Here is a 23,565-nt window from a genome sequence, read left to right as displayed (position 1 = left end):
TACATAAATCAATGACAATAACGTCAGGTACTTTTTTTAAATATTGAATATTATAAGGATATTCATAAGCAAAAATTAATTATATTATGTTTTTTTAAAAAGGTAAAATGAAGAATAAAAAGTTTTTTAGAATATATTATAATTCCATGTAAGTGGAATAATTTACAACATTAAATAATACAACAAAATATTTAGATATCGTAATTATTTTATGCTAGTTATTAGTAGATATATTATAATAAATGGATTAAAAAGATGTTATATTTTTTTTTTTTTTTTGTATCTTTTTTTAATTGATAACTAATGGAAATATATTTTTATAAATATTAATAAATATTTAATTAGCATGCAAAATTAAAAAGCTGCCTTATTATTTTATAAATTTTTAGAACATGAAATTGTGAATGTAATTACAAAACAAATTAAATGTATAACCAAAAATATAGGTTATTATACTATAAGGTAAATATGTTATTACTAATTTTAATGCTTATGAAGAAACGTCTATACAAGGGATAGAAACTGGTGAGAAAATAAAAAAATATGTATATATATATATATTAATTGAAAATTAATTTTTGTAAACAATTGCTTCACATAATATATTTATCCATTATATAAATGTTTAAATAATTTTTTATCCTAAAAAATTATTAGTTTGATTTATTTTTAAATTTTGAATTCATTTTTATATATATTTTTGATTTATTGCTCTTTTTTTTTTATTTTAATTGTTTACATTCTAAACTTCTTCTTTTCAAAATAAATTGTTTAATAACTATATACAGAAGGATTATGCATAAATTTTTTTTATTATTTTTAATAATATTATGTATTTAAATTGTTGTATTCTAATATGTTATTTACATATTTGGTAAACATAATACATAAAAAACATAAAATAGTGGGCTAATATATAGAAATATTAATGAATATATGATTTTGCTAAATATTTGAAGGAATAGTAGAAGAACTACATTAAAATTGTTTTCAAATATTTGTATAATCACATTTATCTTTTTTTTTTTTTTACTATTTTATAAATATATGAACTTTTTATTTTTTTTATTAATTTGTTATTAATTTTTTTGTTCTAATATATTATGAAAGTTAAAGTAATGTAATTCACTTTATTCATAATATTAAATTAAAAGTAATACAAGATTAATACCATTTCGTATGAGCCACTGAATATTATTTCGTAATACTATGAATATATAATTTATATATTTAAAAAATAATATTTACCATTAAAATACATATGTTGAACAAGTGCATTATTCAAATAAGACACACTAATATAATTGATACATATATATATATATATATATATATAAAGTAGTACATAATATAGCTGAAATTTTATATAAAAAAAATCCTATTTAATATCATTTATTTGCTTTGGATAATATGGTTCTTTCTTATTTAATATGTAATAATTGTTATATAAATTATAAAAATCCACTTAAGTAATTAAATTCACAATTCATATTATTTCACACAAGAATTTATAATTGTTGATATATTTTCAGAATTCAAGTAATTTTAAAGAATATTATTTATTAAAATATAGTAAAAAAAAATTATTTTATGATAAATAGATGCTAGATTTTCATATATACCTTTAGATATACACATATATGCAAAATTGAAACACATTATATAATGAACCTACATATATAAGTCATTTCATTAAAATTACAATAAGTTATATTAATCCATATTATCTTAATGTAAAATATGTAATATTATTGCTGTTTTAATGATTATTATTAAATCCTATTAAAATACATGTCATTGTTCTATGTATAATTTACTTAATATAAAGTTATATAGTTCTATCTCTTATCTTTTAAAATTATAGCTCTAAAATATATCATATTTTTAATAATATAATTATAATAGTATAAAAATTACTATATATATATTAATATTACGATAATATATGACATACTCTTATTATTACAAAATTTTAGCAAATGTAATAATAATTCTTTTTTCCATTACAGAAACTGCTCATATTTCTCATATTTAATTATTAAATTGTTCTTTTTGGTACATGTTCATTTATATATATTATATGAGTGAATTACCTATAATAAATACTGTGCATCCTGACTATGTCACTATTCAAGAATAACATGGATAATGTTTTTTCAATAAAAAAATTAATGTATTTTTATATTTTCTTTGTTTTAATTACTTATAATTTTGAGTAAGATATTTATCTTTTTACTTCATATATATATTCTTTTTTACTTTGTTAAAATATATCACGTGGGTCTTTATGTACGAACATTTTATAGTTATCCTATTATTGTGCATATACATATACTGTACATGCAATATACTTATTTTTAACAATTTATAGTAACACTTTTATTTTTTGTATTTTTTAAAATAAAATTCATTTAACTTATTCACAACTATAATTGTTATTAACATAGATATCTTTTTTTGAACAATTATATATTGTAATTGCGTACAGTATGATATGATATATAATATCTGATATCACGGGAGTTCTCATGAAATTTTTTAGAACCTTTTGGAGCTAAATAATCATTATGTTCGTCTAGATCTTTTAATATATTTTTATTTTTTCCTATTCAAGATTAAACCAAGTCCAAATAGAATAAACCATTATTACAAAAATTACATATTTGTAAAAACAACACGTTTACAACAATAATTTCTTGTTCCAATGGATTATAAGGTTGTACAAGAAGATTCATAGTTCTAAATGGAACATATTGTAGTTTTCCTCAATAAAAAATATGAAAAATATTGGAATAAATTTTATTGTAATTATTCAGAATAAATAGATAAATTCATACCCATTAACATGATAAGAATTTGTCTCGTAACTGTGATTGCCTCAGTTAAAATTTTAAAGAAAATGGGATTTATTTAGTATGAGAAGCCTTATACACATAATTAATAAATTTTACGAATGATACAACATTGCATTTAATCATAATTTATTTGTTAGTATTTAAATTCTTTTAAAAATATTGCAAAGCGTACAATAATTATTGCCATTGTGTGAAACATATCATTATATAAAATTATTATATTATAAACGTTAATTTTAAGAATACTTGCAAAGACTATATGAATTAATTTAAATATGGTAAATTTTAAGGAATATTAATACAAGTAAAATATATTAGAAATATATATAAAAAAAAAAAAACTTTTTAAAGAATATTTCTTTGTAGGAAAACAAAAGTATATATATATTTAAGATAATTGTACATGAAATCATGTAAACTATACATTCCCTTCTCTAAAAATTGAACCTCTGATTGAGCATATCAATTTTTTTAGTTAATGAAATATATAATTATTTTAAATAAGAAGTAATGTTTGAAAATTGATATTCAATATTATTTTATATTTATCTTTATTTATTTATATGTATTTTATAGTAATAACATTATTTATTAAATATAAAAAAGACATGAAACGCATGCAAAATTTATTGATACTCAAAATTATTTATAGCCATATAAAATTACAAGCAAAAGTGTCACATATCGAAAAAATTAAAAATATGTAAAAGGATGATGAAACAGATTTTATGAATATGAAAGATTCCATATATTTCTCGATAGAAAAATACAAAATTTTTTTTAGCTGTAAGCATGTATTATGTTAGATACGCATTTACTTTCCATAAAGAGGAATTTAATCAAAGATCACAGATGTGTTATAATAAAAATAAAACAATTCTAATACTCATATTTATTAAAAGAGAATAATAACTAACAAAATAAATAATAACGTATATAACAATTCTATTACAACTCACATTTCTGTAATAATTATAAAATATATCTTAGAAATAACTTAAATTTTGAATCTGTATCATGAATTATATATAGAAAAAAGGAATATATCTTCTATATTTATATTATTAAAAAAATGAACGTATATATATGAAAGAATTAGAAATCATCAATATAACCTATAATTATTTTTATATATTAATAAAATGATATTGAAATATTATTTAATATATTTATAGAGACCATGAAATGTATTACTAACTTATAAACAAATTCTTAGGCATTATTAATGTATTGTAAAAATTATATATATTTTTTAATAACTCCTAAAATTATATAGCTTTTAATAGATATAAAACTCATTCTTTGAAATTTACAATTAAAATATAAAAGAAACATTTTTCTCTATAATTTAGATAAATGTCTTACTAAATTTAATTCCTTGATGAAATTGTTGAATGATACACAATATATATAATTATAAATTTTCAATATAATATATATTTAAACAATTTATAAAAAGTTTAATTAACGCTACAGTTAGTAACAATAATAAAATTATAAATGATATTAATGCTTCACTTAATTATAAAGACATAATATATCGTAGCTAATTGTTATAAAATATTTTCAATTAAAAAAGGTATTTTTCCATTATATATTCATAGATTTACAAATATGTGACTAATAAATAGCAGAATACGGCTAAAAAGATTGTTCTGCTAAATACGATTTTTCACATATATTCTATAGAACTTTTTTATAGATTACATATTAAGTCTTCTTTACGTAAATAAATACATATATATAAATATAATAAAATACTTTTAATTCTTTACATTAGATATTAAGTAATTTACATTTATTATGTTTTAAAAATAATAATTTTCTTACTGTAATTACGTCAACAAATAATCACATTAGTTTAGTACAAGAAAAAAAAAAAAAAAATTAAACGAGAAGTTTTTAAATCAAATACAAATCATAATATTACAAAAAAATTGTATGAACAGTACAATTATATATTAATTTTTATCTACATATATACATTTTCATAAGAATCTATTTAAATATACGAATACATATCACTCCATAATATTTAATTAAATTGAAATAATACTATAAATTATATAGTGAAAAACGCTCAAACATTGAAATTTACAAAAATACTAATAAAATATTTATTTAATCTTGTATATGAAACTTTCTAGCTATTCATACGTACATTTATGCAATTTAACCAGTTCTACATATGTTTATAATATATAAAACTAACTATGCTACATTTATTTAATCATATTAATTCGTAATTTATATAAATAAAAATATTTCTTTTATCTATTCTAACATTTCCTTTTCATAATTCTTTTATATTTTCTAAACTTCATATAAGTAAAAACAGACCATAACATTAATATAACAATTGATATACCCAATAATACAAGAAATTGTATGAAATCAACCTGTGATTTCATTTCTTTTATAAAAAAACCATAATTTATAGCTCCTAATGATACTAATAATACCCACGATATTACTAAAGTAGGTAAAAAAATTTTGTGTCCAATCTTTTTACATACAAACTTTTGGTATGTCTTATTGCTAATCGACGGCTTTTTTTTAATAAAATCTATGTAATCAAGTTTCTTGAAAAAATTTCTTTCAAAGTGAGATAATTTTTTTCCTCTATATATTAATTTTTTTTGTTTCTTATATTGCTTATCAAATTCTTTTTTATATAATGAACTTCTCTCTGATTGTATGTTTGTTTTTTTAATCCCCTTTCTTTTGTTGGTTGTAACCTTTTTATCGTACTCTTCATCGTTAGTTATCTCTTCTTTTGATTCTATAAAATTTGAGTCATTTTTTCCTTCACATTCTTCTAGCAATCGAACATTTTTTATATCTAATTTCACATAATACTTATGCTCTCTCTTTGAAATATTAAAAGTACACTAATAAAAAAAAAAATATGTATATTAATTAAAAGAATAATTAATCTCAATATGAAAATTAGATTTGATAAAAATAAAAACCGGATAAAAAACAAATAAAAATTTTCCTAAATAACTTTATCGTACCTCTTCATTGCAGAAATAATATAACCAAGTTAAAAGGATTAACACTCCACTTTTAATAAAATATAATGACTTAATATTTTGTTCCATGATATATAATTTTAACATTGTACTATATTCAGTAGGAAAAAAACAAACTATAATGTAATATTTTTTAATTATATTGTTTACTATAATTATTTTATTAATTTTTTATTTATTTTTAATAATGTATTTACATATATATAATTAAAACGTTTTTCACACAAAACACGAACAATGGAAAATTTAAAGATGTATTACATAATTTATATCTTGATGTTATTTATAAGAAATTAATTATAATAAAATTAATATAATTTGTATTTATTTATAAATATCCAAAATGTATAATTTAATATAGTACAGTAATTAAATAATTTTTATATAATACTTTTCAAAAAAAACAAGAAAAAACAAATATATACATTATCTTTTAATATTTCAAATTATTAAATATATTTAAGTTTATGAAGTATAGAATATAGATTATAGATTATACTATATATTAAGAAAATTATTTCTAATTTTAATAATTATTTCTTATTAATAATGATAATTTTGTAAATATTACATTATTGAACGAATGCTTATTATTGTAGAAATATATCTATAATCGTAACAATATAATACTATTAATAGTATTTAATAGAACAGAAGTTTTGAAAAAATTATGTATTATATTAATTATAAAAATTAAAAAAAATGAATTCATTACGATATATAATGTATTTAAAAAATCATATTAATATGATACCCAATAATATATAAAAAAAATATATATTTCAGAGCTAATTAAAAAAAAAAATTATTCATATTCGTAGCATAATTTTGAAAAGAATAATTTTTAAATGATTTTATTATATATCATTATTTGTAAGCGAAATAACTGTAAACTCATGGAATTAATTTATTTTTGCTGTTTATTACCTAAAAATATATATTTAGAAGAAACATAAATATAATAAAAAATAAGAAGCAAAAAATTGAGATAAGAAGTAAAATTTCCTTGAAAGTATTTAATACATTTTTCTCAGTTCAGTGGTGTATCAAATGAAATATATTTAAAAATAATTATAATTTATAAGATATAATATACACATAATAAATAAGAATATATTTTAATAAAATATGTTATTTAGAAATATTTTTTTTATAATAATTGAAAGAATATATTGTTTTTCTATTTGTTCTTTTTCATAGCAATAATACCCGGAACAAATTCTAAGGACACATTAAAAAATTAACATAAATAAATAATAATTTATTAAAAATAACTTTACAAAATATATATTATACCTTAATAATTTTATACTTTATATATTCTGTGTTGAGCATGTAAATTATAAATATATCAAAAGCATAAAAACATATTATAATTATCCGATGTAAAACTATATACTATTTTTTACTTCAATAAATATTGTTCATCAAATTAAACAATTAAATGTTTAAAAAAAAAAACAATTTTAAATTAACTCTAATGTATTTTTCTCTTTTAACATACATATATATATATTATTGTCTTGAAGACATGTAGTGAGACTCTTAGTTTCTTTTGAGTTTTTTCCTAATACGGTAATCTCACATTTATAAGTACAGTTAATGTTTTATTATAAAATATATGCAAAAATATTTTAAATATTCATAATAATATATATATAACTTGCAAAATGTATTACTAAAATGAACCCTTAATACCGCAGAATCCTCCAAGTCATTTACTAATGAACAGGATTTTTTAATTTTAACAATATTCATTATTTCTTAATATATTTTGATCATTTTTTATAACAAGTAAACATATATTTGTATGAATTATTTATATTTTTCCCAATTTGAGCATTCATATACAAAAAGTTTATTTTCCTAGTAAAATATTTTATTATATATTTTCACGTACGTATAGCATAAGGATAGTTTTTCTTTACATATATATCTCAAAAATCTTTACCTATTTTTGTGTAATATATTTTTTATATTTAATATGTTCCATTATTAATGCATTGTAATAACGCAGTTTAATGAACAAAAGATATTAATTTTCCATTTCCACAATACAATTTTCATATTTTTACTAGCTTTATAATACCATGTTTATAAAAAATAAATTGTTCATTTACATATCTAATTTTTATCGAAACTAATATATTATTTATGTAGTTTCGTATATAATTAACCAAATAAATCAATATTTTACTTTTTTACAAAGAAGACATGTTTCATTTTTCAGCCCTTATTATAATTTAACACAAAAATTATCTGTTTCACTATTTCTAAAATTCTCCCATAATTCAACTGCATATGTATCCTTCTCATCCAAGTTAAGACATATAATTGATTATATAATAGTCATATTAGTAGATATGATACAATAAATAAAATAATTTTTATACATAGATGGAAAATATTACAAATGAATAACTCCCTTATAAATAGCACGTATGTTCAAAAGCATACATCTTTTAAAGCATATTAATTAACTGCATGAAAATACTAAATCTCAAAGATATACAGATCTAATAAAATTCTAATTTTCCATTTACTGGTACAAAAAAAATCTACTTCTAAAGCTACGGTTTATGCATTTATCTTTATATTTTCACTTATTATATTTACATTTATTGCAGTATTATTCATGTTTCCTTTTGCTTAGTACTAAAAATTAATTTATTCAAAATTTTGAACGTTTCACAGTATCCCTGTAATATGTTACTACAAGAAATTACTGTTTCAATAGTGCTCTATATATAAATATGCAATTTATTTAATAATAGTTTACTTCACTTATACTCTTCTTTGAGCTTTAATAAGAAAAAATAATAATATATATATATACGAAATTCCCCAATACAGATAAATGGTTATGTGAAAGAAATAGAAAATTCGTCTTAGAGAAGTAACTATATAATGTATGCTGTTCAAGATTGTAATTTATAAATGTTTAATTACATATTCCTTCGTATATATGAAATAGAATTCTGAACAATTTAACTTAAATGCATTTTGAAAGGAGTAACAAAAAAGAAAAGATTAGAATAATTTTTTTTAATAATAACATTACAAATATAATAGTATATAATTACGATTATAATAGTATTATAAAAAATTCATATATTAATTTTCACATAAAAAGCATAGCAAGATAAAAAAAATAAAAATAGTATATGAAATTGAAAGACAAATATTTTTCGCAAAAAAAATATGAGTAATAGAGACATAGAAATATAAAAAGCAGATAATTTTAATTGGAAAACAAATATACGAAATATTGTTGAATATTAACATACATAGGATACATTTTATTTCTTATATGAAATCTATTCATACAATATACATGAATAAAAAAGAGGCAAAAAGAGCAAAATAATAATTCAATAAACGTGTAATTGTCAGTAGATGTAACAGATAAGCAGAATTATAATGAGATTTAAATAAAAATTCGTAATATTAACACTATATCATATATAAATACAGGATTAATACATAAATACTAACATTTATGCTAACATAATTATATGATTAGTAATGTTATATGTTAGGGAACTCAAATTTTAAAAAATGCATACCAGAACAATAAAATTTTATAATGAATAAATTATTCATAGCACGATCCTACATAATCCAATAAGATTAAATGATACTTATTAATACATTAATATTATATAACGTATTTTACATTATAATAATATGCACAAATATAACTTAATCATTTATTCTAGAAAATACTTTTTAAAAAATGTTACTTTTATAATTTGATACTACAACATATTTATGTATATATATAAAATTATACTCGTAAAATTAAGACATATGTATAATCAAAATAATTTATTTTTTTTGTTTTTCAAGTATATTATTACTTAAGTCTGTTAACAACATAATTTTGTGCTAATAATTATAAACTATATTTTGTATAATATAAACTATAAATTTAAAAACCTAATGTCTCTTTATAATTTTATATACGACAATATGTACATTGCGTTTTTTTATATATTAGATGAAAAAGAAATATAACTTGTTATTCAAAGAACTCCATTTTCTTAAATACATTTATTTTTACATATATTTCAGGGTTCATGATGTAATACCTTTTATTCATACAGCATTTACATAACTTATGTTATGTTATTATTTTACATAAAAATATATCCAATTTTACATTAAATATTATCTTTTAAAGAAAAACATAAATAGTATATTCATAATATTATGAAGCAAACTTCATTAATTTATATGAATTTTTAATAATATTGTATTATTTTTAAATATATATAATGCATAAATTACAGTATAATAAGAAAAATTATAATGATATAATAATAAAAAAATGTATTAACAAAGAAAAAAATATATATTCATATTTTTATAAAATAATAAAAGAAGAAAATAATATACATTTTTTATAAACATTTTAAAACTAAATTTATTCATAATTTTTGAAATTATTTCAAATACTTGACAAAATAATATTCTGTTGTTTTTGGTAAATATTAGTCCACAATTATAAATTCATTATACAAAATATTTTTACATATATTTATGTAATATATTTGAATACATAAATATAAATAAAATATATTTTTAAACATGATAAATTGTTTTTATTTATAATCCACTATAAATTATTATTAACATATTTAATGAAAAAAAAATAAAGTAAAATATATGATATTAAAATAAAAATAACAGAATAACGAAAAAATAAATCCTATATAAATAAATTAATATGTAACTCATTATGAATGATTTATTAAAAATAACCATAATAACGTAATTTCCTGGGTAATTAGCTACAAAATTTTAAAATTAAAATATATTTTTTTTAATTTTCTTAGCATTCTCTATATAATATGCACTTGCTTCAAAAGAAACATTAAAATAAGTAACAATATACGTATATTGTATTATACTAGCAATTGTTTTTGGTTAGAAGTTTAAACTGTTCTTCATTTTCATTTAATTGTTCACTCCTTAAAGGTATTTTAGTAATTCAAAATCTTTGTTATTTTTCATACAATTTAATCATATATTATTATTAAGAAAACATTTTCTTATAATTAAATGCAGCAAAAATCAAATAAATATATTATATATTTTTAATCAGCTTATTAGAATATACCCATATAAATTACAGAAAAACAAAAGCAAAGTGTCAGAAATTTTTGATTTGCCTATTTTGATATATTATTCAATTTACATTCAATTATTATGTTATTTTTTATTTCAATGTTATAATTAATTTTATATTATTTCAACTATATTGCAAAATTTATTATATTATAAATATACCTTAATTATTCTTTATAGTTAGAATAAGTAGCCATACATAATTTTGTTAATTATTACACTAAGTATATACTTTTACTTAATCAAATTTTTGTACAAATGAATAGATTTATATCTAGAATTGATAATACTTTCATAAAAAAAAAATTAGTATATATTAAAATATAATATATTAATAGTATTAAAAGGAATAATATATACTATAAATAAAGAATTTATAGGTAATAAATATAAAAATAATATTAAGTATCATAAAAATAAGTTAATGCTAAGAATATTCCGCAAATGAAGAAACAATATAGATTAATTTATATATCGTTATTTATCACTTATTTATACAATATACATAATATTAAAAAAATATTAACGATATAATTAAAACAATATAATGACCTATAACAAAAGTAAATAAAAATAATAAGATAAAAAAATCAAAGAAACAAAGAAACACTATGAATACCAATAATTACTCAGTTTATAGATTATTTTTCCTAGTAAAGTAGTAGGAAAAAAAGGAATTATTTACACTGCTACAGGTAATATTATTTATACATATATGTCATAATTTTAAAAATAAGACAGATAAAACTATATATATATTACTGATAATTTTGCAAAATAAAGACTATAATACTTGTTGATGCAACTTATATGTAATTTGTATTGTTAGTTGTCTAGCTTTTTCTTCATAAAGAGCATATGAATTTTATATTCAATATATAATTGACTCTGATTTAATATCATAATATTATTTTGATACATCTTCAGCTGTAATTTATTCATTTAAGGTTAAATAAGATAATAATCGTACGAATATATAGTAATGTATATGATTATTTTACAATACTTATATAAATACATATATATATAATAATTTTACAATTTCCTTTTATTAAAAAACATTAATCAAAAATTACCGTACAGATAAATAAAAATAATATATTTTGTATTCTTTTTTTAGACTGTTATTTACATTAAACCAGGGTATTAATGTACAGTCATTATGGATAGTTGTTTTTCCTCGGTAATCTTCATTATTTTTTAATATTTATGAAGTTAAGCATAAATTATATAATTATGATAAAAAGTTATAATAAAACTAACCTAAACATTAATGTATAAATAATTCTTAATAATTCTTTTTGTATCTAGGAACTTAGTGCTCTAGGATTCGGTTCATTCAAGTTCTTTGCAGATTCAAAATTTAAATGGCTTAGACAATTAATTAGTGTTAAAACTAGTTCATTAAGTAAAGTAAATGATAAAAAACTATTTAGGGGAAAATGCTTTGAATTGGCTGATTTACTAATTAAATATAAGGCTCCTCCTGCACATTATAGTCAACAAAAGGAAAAATGGGAAGGAGCAATAAGAGATTGGTTCAGAAGTTACTATAAAGGCCTAAAAAATTATGGCGGATGCTTTATAATTTTAGATAAGGAAGATAAAAAAATTTTAGAATTAATATATGAAGCGGAAGATTTCTGTGAGGAGAAAATAAAAAAAAAACCAGAACATAGTTGCATTCAGAAAGCACGCACTAATCCAAATAATTGTGATAGTAAGTGTTCAAAAGAAATTAGTGAATATAACGAGTGGATTATAAAGAGAAAGAATTATTTTACAGATAATAAAGAACAAATTTATCAAAAATGCAGAAAAAGCAATTCACTACTACCATTTCCAAATATATCTTGCGATGTAAGTAAACTTCAAACATTTGAACAAATTCCTGTATGCAATTCACAAAAGCCCGTTATACAAGAAAACTCTTTACAAGTACCAAAAGAACAACAATATTCAGATAAATCTGAAGTTCTCCCTATACCAGAATCTCAAAAATCAACTGTACCAAAAAATAGTGAAGAAAATCTATCCCTACATCACGGTTCAAGTACAGGTATTGGAACTACACTAATCGAAGGTGATCAATATGAACATCATGCTGAATCACAAGAACCAAAACTTTCTGAATCTTTGGATTCAGGAATGCAATCTCAAAAATCACCAGATTCCTTATCTACTACTGTAATATCTGAACAGAAAATTACTGTAGTTACAAATTTACAACATTCAAATGGTGAAATATCAAATTCTCCCGGAGGTACAGAATCGCCAGATTCAACATTACTAGTAGGTACTTTACCTTCCCAAACAAGTGAGAAATCAGAAAAAATCGATAAAAATCAAATTATTCCTCAATCTCAAGAATCACCAGTCATTCTTTTGTCATCTCGTGACCCAATTGAATTACCTAGAACAGCAGGTAGTATTAATGCTACTTATTTTTATATATATGGAACAAATAAACTAAATAATATATTTATTTATAAAACTATTACAGGTCAAGAACAAAATTCATCTGTAATAAACACACCATCTATTTTAATAACCGTTCTTCTTATTATGGCATTTTCCATTTTTATTAAAGTAAATTTAAACAAAATTTTTAAATACATGATATATATTTGAGTTCAGTAATAATATATATTATAAATATATTTTTTCTATATTATAGTATGCTTTAATAGTGATGTTCAAAAAAAAAAAAAAGATAAAGAGAAAACAAATGAAATTCCTTAGAATACTACTACCTTCTTGCTCTGAGAGAAAAAGAATATTTTTAACAAATGATCAATTGGTTCAACAAAAATATAATGATAAAGAAATCACAAAAAAAATAAAAATACAAGAACATAACATAAAACGAAATGTAAACTCCTCAAAGAGTAAAACGGAAAGGACAAAAACTATTATAGAAGTACATATGGAAGTACTTCAAGAATTCAGAAATGAAGAATGGGATTTAAAAAAAAGAGAATATTTGGAAATATGCTTAGAAGAGTTCACAGAAGGCCAAACTAGAGACTATCCTAATTTACGAAGTGACCAACTATTAGCAGAATGTACTAATAACTGTAGAGGAACTAAAGAATCCATAACTCTATGCAATAAGTGGATAAAAAGATATAAATATCTTTCTGAAAAATTGAAAAAAGAAGATTGGTTTAACAGCTTGAAAAATGAGTGGAAAAGAGAACGAGATTACATAAAAAGAAGTAAAGAATTAAATAATAATATTCCAAATGACACCCCAAATATTTCATCATTAGAAACAGAAAAAGATATATGGAGACAATGGATATCAAAGAAGGGTCCGATTATAGAGCAGTATTTGGAATATGAATGGTTTAGTGAATTAAAGGAAGAATTACAGAATACTTTAGATGAATATGGAAATGACAAAAGAAAAAATAATGTATCACTAATTAATTTGAAAGAGTTGGAACAAAAAGGAAGTAGTGAAGAACTATATAAAAACATAAAAAAAAAATTACTAGAAAAACTGTGTATACTTGTACTTATGACAATATTAGAAGAATGCAGAAAGGAGGAGAATACAGAGAATAGTGAATCATATTTGGATAATTCCATAAATGATTGCAAGTTAGGAAAAAATATTGATGGAAATTCAGGAATTACAGAAAACATAAATAAAGATATAGGAAATGTTTTGGAGTACAGGGAAAATAAGGAATCTTATAGCAATAAAGGAGAAGAGCCTTTTATACAGGAACTTAATGATTGGATAAGAGAAGAAAATACATATATAAATTTTATAAACAATTAGAACAAATTATAAATATCCTGGGAAAAATTAGATTGATATATCCTATAAAGAGGTAGAGACAAATTTAAATGTATTCGAAGAATAATTTATTGAAATAAAATAATATATATAATGTAAAAGTCCTAAACTATGTGATATTGATAAGAAAAACACAAAAAGATAACTATAAAGTAAAGGAAAATATAAAAGTAGAAATTAACTGCGAAATAATAACATTGAAACAGAGTTACATAAAAAAAATTCGAATTATATATAAATTTTTTTAATTCTATAAGAATATCTAAAACACGTTATATTAATACTTGAATCAATAATAATAGCCAATTTCCAATGTATAAATAATAAAAAATAAATTTCATACTATAAATTTTAGCATACTAATTCAGCAAAATTTAAGAAATGCTTTTTTTTTTTATTAATTAATATATAACTTCTTTCAAAAAATCATAAGACATATTGAACTTATAACTTATAATTTTAAAATGTATATTTACCTTTTAATATATATTAAATTATTACATTATCTAATATTGGTAACCTTCCTGTGCCAGATAAAATATTAAAGCTCAGATTAGTATACACTTATGAATTTATATAAATATATATATTATATTTTTTTTTTCCGTTTTCTTTTAAATAATTAATGTGTTTATAATTATTTTATCTAATTTAATATTTTAATATTATAATAATATAATATTATATTCTTATTAAAATAAATAATATTTTACTTTGTATAATAACAATATTTTTTTTAAGGAACCATTGGAAAAAATGAATAAATATATTCTTTAGTATTTTATTTTTCTTTTATATTAATATAAGAAGAAACGAGTTATTATAATAAGAACTTTATAATATATAAGTTTTAAAAAGATTATTAAATCTATTATTAACTGAATACATAATTATGAAGTATGATATAATTTTTCATTAATAATAAATATTACAATAATATACTTATAATAAATAATTGATTAATATATTCTTACAATATAATTAATTAATAATAGTTTATTATATTCCTTATATTAGATTCTTTATATTTAATTTATATATATATCTTCTGTAAGTACACTTATGTTATATATGTAAGATATGCTTTTATCTAAAATAAAATATTAGAGTATTTTTTGAGTACATAGAAACTACAATTAATTTTGCTAAATTAATACAAAAAAAATTATAAAAATCCTATAGCTTCAATTTGAGGGGCTATATATTCATAGATGTATATATATATATATATATATATATATATATATATGTATAATATTTTTATTATTTGCAAAGGTCTATAAAAGAAATGTAGAATATATATTTTTATATATAAAATTTTATTGTTTTTTCGTAATATATTATTAAAAGTACTATAATAATTAAGAATTAACAAGTAAATCTACTTTATATTGATATTTCTAATTTTTTTTATTATTTTTTGTTTAAAAACTACAACTCAATTTCTTTTAAAGCTTCTTTTAATTAATTTTAGAAAACATTCATAAAACATAGTATTAGCAATGTAAAATTAAGTGTAATATTATTATTAATGCAAGTTCAATAATTTTTATTTTTAAATTTAAATAGTAATTCATTTTTTATATATAAAATTCATGAATATGGAAATTCCTTATGATATATTTTATCCATATTAATAATATATTATATGGAACTCATATTAAGAGTCTTTAAAGCACAAATAAAATCTAATATTCATTCTTAATTATTTCAATATTAAACTGAAAATGGATAATATATTTTTTGAACAGAATTATTAATGTATATATATTTTAAATTATTAACTATATTATTATGAGTAAAGTTCATGAAAAAAAGCATTTACACATAAATCAATTTTATATCTTTTTTGAAATTAAATATTCATTATTCATGCATTAAAACAGTGAAAGTTTACAAGGAACAATTAAAAAAATTTTAAATAAATACATTATCAATGTATTTATATTAGAGTTTTTCATATAAATGTTATGTTTATTGAATTTTTATATATATCTCGATACATGTTATCTTACAATATTTTATACTAGGAAAATATGTTACTATTATTATAACATTTATATTATAATATATATAAAAACTAAAATAAGAGAAATACCTTATATATATGTAATGATATAAAATGCATTATCCAAGTACAAAAATAATTTTTTTTTTTCATTAGGTACATGCATATATATATATATATATATAAATGAAAACAAATATAATTAAAGTATTAATGTATGATTTATTACAAAAAATATAAATTTATGAGAAAGGTATTTAATTTATTCATTATCAATTTATTACATAAAAAACATAATTTATACATAGTATATATATTTATACTGCTTCAATAGATATACATCAATCGTAGTATATTAATAAATTATGAAAAAAATTTAATTAAATATAAATACTATATTTAAAAATAATTTACATATGTTAAGAGTTATTTAGTACAATTAACTGTGATAATTTTGTTTTTCATTTTTTCATAATCTTTTTGTTGGGGTAAAGTATTTTTGTGAAAGTATATTTCCATACTAATATAAGTATATTCTTATTATGTAATCAAAGATACATAATAATTGCACCTTAAAGTAAAATTAAAGAAACAATTAATATATATATATATATATATATATAAATCATTGTAACTTTTTTAATTTTTACTAATTTTTTTCTTTTTATATATTATATTTTTTCTAATAATAGTAGCAATATTAAAAAAAATCTTATTCATCTTCAAATTTTTACTTTTAATATTATTTCTTAAACTGTTGTATTATTAAAAATTTTGAATTCATATTAAAGATACGTAATGTCACCAGTACATAAGAAAAATATTTTTTATATTATTTAAAATATTAAAAGTCTTATTTTTTTAAATATGATATATCGGTAAAGGTAACCTTAGTTAAGCAATATATATTTTTGTGTTAGCAGTTAATAAAATATTTTTTTCTTAAAATATATATTTCGTTAATATTTTTATATTTTATCTCAATTAAATTTTATACCTTATTATATATATATATATATTGTTTTTCTAATTATATTAGGCATAATTCAAAATTATTTTAAAAATTTTGTTTATACGTAAGATATCAGCTGCTTCAAAGAATTTTTTATTATTTTAGTTGTAAGAATATTATTTAAAAAAATAAAATTTCAATGGTTAACATATATATATATATTACGTTATATACCTGTATTAAAATTTATCTATTTTTATTTTCATATTAAGAAAGCTGTTTATTAATATGTATATAAATTATAAAAATATAAATTCATTTTTTCAAATAAATTATTTTAACAATGCGTAAAGTTGCAATTATTATATAAAATTATTATATTATTTTTAACTTTTCCTAAGATAATTTTATTAATACTGTTCTTATTTTGCATAATATGAATAGATAATCTATGTTTTTAGTGTTTACTTATATAATTATGAATACTTCTACAGGAGTATCTACATTTTTAAATTATTCATCTTTTTCTATTTAGATATATAGGATAATTACCTTTATATATATGTTTTCGTTAATTTTGAAGAATTTTATTTTGACTATTTTTTTTTATTCATTTTTTAATTTACCGCGTTTATGTTTTCATTTCGATTTGTATTTCAATATATTAGGTAAATTTATAGATATATATATAACATTAAATTTTATTTTGTTCTATTCCGGAAAATGCATTTACTAATTATGAATAAATGCCTAATACAAATAAATCATAATAAATTTGCTCAAAAAAACATTTTACGAGAATTTAAAATTATTTAAATAAATATAAAAATTAATTTCATAATTATTTATATTTAGTAGAAATATTATTTATGTGGAAATTTTAACTTCTGATGATTTTTTTTTTTTTTTTTGCTGTAGGACAAAAAAAAGTAGCATGGAATTACTTCTTTTATAATACAAACAGTAACTTCATTTAATAAACATTTATTAAGTATACATATTTATACAGAATTATTATTTAATTAAATTTATTTCAATGCGTCTTTTCTAAATTTCTCCCTTTCTGTTGTTCTCCAAAAATATATATTATTAATGTGGAATAAAGCCAATTTTGAACGCTTCATATATTTTAGTAATCACATTTTCCCTTTTACTTATTTCTATACATATGTCAGCATATTAATAATTTTTTTTCTACAAATGTTGACATATAGATATATCGTTAATAATATAAAATTTTCATTTTTATTATTATTTATAATGCTTTATGTATACATGTATAATCAACGTATACATACTTATACAAAAGTAATATATATATATATTTTTCATTATACTTATTTTAAATATGATATTATACTTTCAATAATGTCATATATCATTTTTCTTAGATTTATTTCTATATTTAGACTCTTTCAACTTTAACATTTTAAATTCTTATTTTAAATAGAAATTTCAATAAATTATTAATATGCTATTTTTGGGGCTATGGAAAAAATTAGTGTTTTAAAAAATAAATAGAAAATATGTAAACATATATAGAAACTTGATAAAAATATATACACGAATTATATTTTATTATAAATTATAAAAACTATAAATTATATACTTAAACATATTAAGGTGCTGCCCGCTAGTAAATGCTCGGAGATTAATAATATTTACTTAATATATATTTTTAACCTCTTTTCAGATAAATGCATGCTTATTCTTTCGAATTATTTATGTTTTCACTCAATTAAAGGATTATATTTAAAAATTCTACTTTTTAATAAATAATTTAATTTTCTATACAATAAATATGTTATCGTAAATGTAATATATTCACATTATATATATATATATATATTGATAATATTAATGTGTTTTTTTTTAGTTTATATAGCTTTTATTAAATTTCATTGTGTAAATGATTGAAATTATTAAAATCATTAATATATAAAAAATAATGAAACTATGCTGAATATCTAATTTTTTACATTAATGCTTATATAATATTTGCTTTTAAAAAAGATATAAACAAATAAATAAGAAAGAAATTTTTTTTTTCATTTTATCATTTATTTTATTTCGGAATCACATTACATTATAATAATAGAATTCGCTACATTTAAGAGTATTTTTATATTTGATCATTTTTAACATTAACTCTGCAAAAACATATTTTTAAATATAAAACTTTATGTAATTTATAAATATAATTATTTGTAAGATATGGTAGAATCAAATATGAAAAGAAAAAATAATAATAATAAACAAAATACTTCATATAAAACTAATATAAATCACTTTCCTTATTACATATTCTTTTTTTTTTCTACTAATATTATCCTATAAAATAAAAAATCATTCTTCTAAAACGTTGTTGAAATATTTTTAAAAATTATTACATTTTAATTTATCAATTGCTTTTGCTAATGGTCTTTAGATTGAAAAAGTACACATAAAATTATTTAAGAAAGAACAAATAATCTTATTAAATAGAAAAAAAAAAAAAAAAAAAAAACTTGAAATAAAAAAAATACTGTACACAAATAACCAGTAGAATGTTAAAAAAAAAAAAAAGAAACAATTTATTTTTAAAATTTAATGCTAAATTTAGTTGCCCTTTTTCGTATTATATCATGTTCTGTTTGTATTTTTAAGACATTTATAAAACAAAGAATAATAGTAGCACAAATTTTAAAGTTTCAATATACTTTATAGGGCTATATTATTCGAATTATTGGTTTCATATATAAATATATATGATCTGTAAAGAATTAATAGCACTATTTCTTGTATTATTATACAAATTAATAATTTTAAGTATTATTTATAATATAAAAATATAACTATGCATATGTTAAATAAGTATGTATTTCCAGCTTAGGTTTTAGTAGGTACTGTAGATCAAAATATATTAAAACCTAATACTACATATAATATAAATATAGCTAATATATTATAATTCTATTACTGTTAAACATATTTCTCTCCTTTTTAGTTAACAATTTTTATCAAAATTAATTTCAAAATAAATTATAACAAGATAGTTACTATATAATTTTTAAAAATTTTTTACATTATATCTCTTAACAAAAGATCTAAATATATTTGTTCTAAAATTTTTTTTCTAATTAATAAAAATAAATCTATAAACATTAATACAACCAAATTTATTCACTTTTTTTTTGTTTTGATACTATACACATTTATTATTAATTCAAATATAATAATGCATTTTCTTAAAACTATGAAAAAATAGTGATTATAGTTTGTAACTACATATAAAATAGAGAAAACTTTAGTTCCCTAACATAAATGAATATATTTATTTGTAATTATTCAAGTTGTACTATTATACATTCATTTGAAAGTGAAAACATATATTTTTTATAGAAATCTATTTACATACACAAACATTTATATTTGTCTAAATATATTTAATTAAGCCAAAATAAAATTTTAAAATAAAAAACGAAAAGTATTAAAACAGTTAAATTCACAAGGAAAAAGATAAGTTCATATTTTACCGTTTCTTAACATACAGACAAAGTATACTCACGTACATTTATAAAACTTTATATAATAGTTATCTTATTCAAAAAATATATTACTCATAATATTAAATATATTATTAATATTAATAATTGCCTCACATAAAAGCGCGTATTCTTATTTTTCATTTTAATCAGTCATTAACTTAATCTTTTTATATTTTTCATTATTTCTCAAAATCTTGGGAATAGCTATTATAATAATAGTACCTAATATAATCATAAGAACAAAAAAAAATAATACAAAAGCTTCTTCTTTCTTTACTATATACTCGAAAATATTTTCTATATACTCCCAAAAGCTTTTCATAAAATCTAATTTTTTTTCAAGTCCACTGTATGAAGGTAGTGCTTTTAATATGGGTAATCCTATTCCCAACAAGAAAAAAATAAAAAATATGGAAACTCCAAATCCGTAATTTCTAAATTTTATTTTTCTTAAAGTTATATTCCTAATTCTATTGTTTTTTTCAAGAAAAGCGTTATAATCTTTTTTTTTGATCCATTTTTTTTCAAAATGGAAATGTTTTCCATCAAACATTCCATTATTATAATCTACGACTTCTGTATAATATGTAGCCTTATTTAATAGACTACTATTAGACTGTTTATTTTTCCTTTATTTCTTTTTATATTAATAGATATATTTTCTTTATCCGACTTCCCATTGTCTGGCATACCCACATTTAACTGTGTAATATTTGAATATTTTCCTTCCTTATATTTTGATAGTAATCTATAAGTTATTGTATCTAATGTCTTATTAAAATTGTTCTCATTAGCCAAATATTTATTAAAAATATACTAAGAAAAAAAAAATGAATACTGATTATATAATAGATTATATAATTTAGCAGTAAAAAACTGTATTAAATAAAATACATCACGAAATGCATAAATAACATATATATCCTTAAACAAAATAGCGTACGAAATCATTGTTAAAAGTGAATATCCATATTAAAACGAAAAACATAGTAGTTTTGATAAATAAGATTAACTTAATTTTTTGTTCCATCATATATTTCTCTAATACTGTATTATACTAAATAAGAAAATAATTTTAATATAATATAATATTCCTCATATGATAAAATTAAATATTTATTTTTAATATTCAGTTTTATTATTGCTTCGTAAATACCTTCAAAAATTATATAACTATAACGTGTTTCACATAAATTACAAAAATAAATAACTTTTAAAATATAATATATATAATCTTTATATTAATTAAATTTAAAATAAAAAGAAATACCTATCATTGAAATGAATAATTTGAATTCATTTATAATAATTCAAAATATAAAATTTAACTTTTTAATATAGTGTACAAGTTATATAATTCTTTTATTAATTCTTTTTAGAAAAAACTAAAAAGAAAACATATAGTTCCTTATTAAATTTAGTTATTAAGAATATATAAAATATAGAATATAGAGAATATATATTTAGTACATTGCTCTACATATTAAAACAGGAATTACTAATTCTATGGATGTGATATCGTAATATTTATAATAAAATAAACATATTTTCAAGAAATTATATATTTTTAATAAAATATTAATTATTGGTAACAATATATTAATACTAATAATAAATAAATATAACTATATGTTGTACAATTTTTGTGTAATATTTTTTATAAAGTATATTCTGCTCATTACACAAATATATGTATTATTTTATGTTTCATAATATATTTTTAAAATCAAATCTATAACATATAACATAGTATATAAAAAAGTTTATTCTATATATAATAAATACCTCTTAAATATTTACTTATGTAAAGAATTCTTTATTCTTAGAAAAATTCATGGTTTCTAAGTATTTTCTTGTTCTTTTTTTTATTAATTCTGAACATATTTGTGTTAATTACTTATATATTAAAATAACTGAAGTATTATATTTAAATAGTTTACGTGCTTTACAATATATTTTATATTCCACTTTTTAAATAACTATATCACGAAATGCGTTCTTATATATATATTCTTAATAATATTCGAATATCTTTTGCAAACAACTATATATTCTATGTTATTTTTTTTATAATGCTCTTTTAAATATATTGTTTATACTAATATATTTTACATCATTATATTTATATCAAATGATATATTGATATTAAGTAATTTACTTTTTCATTTCATATCTTTGTCTAAGATATAATAAAATTTTTATTTTTCAATTAAAATTTTGTTTAGAATATTTGAATAATAGATAATTTTC

General features: G+C 18.4%; 2 protein-coding genes and 1 pseudogene across 3 annotated transcripts; 1 reads left to right on the top strand and 2 right to left on the bottom strand.

The window, feature by feature from the left end:
* Positions 1-5,134: 5,134 nt before the first annotated feature.
* Positions 5,135-5,959, bottom strand: PmUG01_00012400 (Plasmodium exported protein, unknown function; the record flags this gene model as incomplete). Its single annotated transcript, XM_029004578.1, has 2 exons — positions 5,135-5,746; positions 5,873-5,959. The coding sequence occupies 2 exons, from the start codon at positions 5,957-5,959 to the stop codon at positions 5,135-5,137; spliced, it is 699 nt and encodes a 232-aa protein (XP_028859080.1).
* A 6,223-nt stretch (positions 5,960-12,182) lies between these two features.
* Positions 12,183-14,810, top strand: PmUG01_00012300 (STP1 protein; the record flags this gene model as incomplete). Its single annotated transcript, XM_029004566.1, has 3 exons — positions 12,183-12,203; positions 12,332-13,609; positions 13,698-14,810. The coding sequence occupies 3 exons, from the start codon at positions 12,183-12,185 to the stop codon at positions 14,808-14,810; spliced, it is 2,412 nt and encodes an 803-aa protein (XP_028859079.1).
* Positions 14,811-21,457: 6,647 nt separating this feature from the next.
* Positions 21,458-22,372, bottom strand: PmUG01_00012200 (annotated as a pseudogene). Its single transcript is given in 3 exon segments — positions 21,458-21,934; positions 21,949-22,155; positions 22,169-22,372. Coding segments are annotated over 3 exon segments (888 nt in total).
* Positions 22,373-23,565: the final 1,193 nt, after the last annotated feature.

Source organism: Plasmodium malariae (genome assembly GCF_900090045.1).
Source record: "Plasmodium malariae genome assembly, contig: PmUG01_00_2, whole genome shotgun sequence".
NCBI lineage: Eukaryota > Apicomplexa > Aconoidasida > Haemosporida > Plasmodiidae > Plasmodium > Plasmodium malariae.
This window is presented reverse-complemented; position numbering and strand designations above follow the sequence as displayed.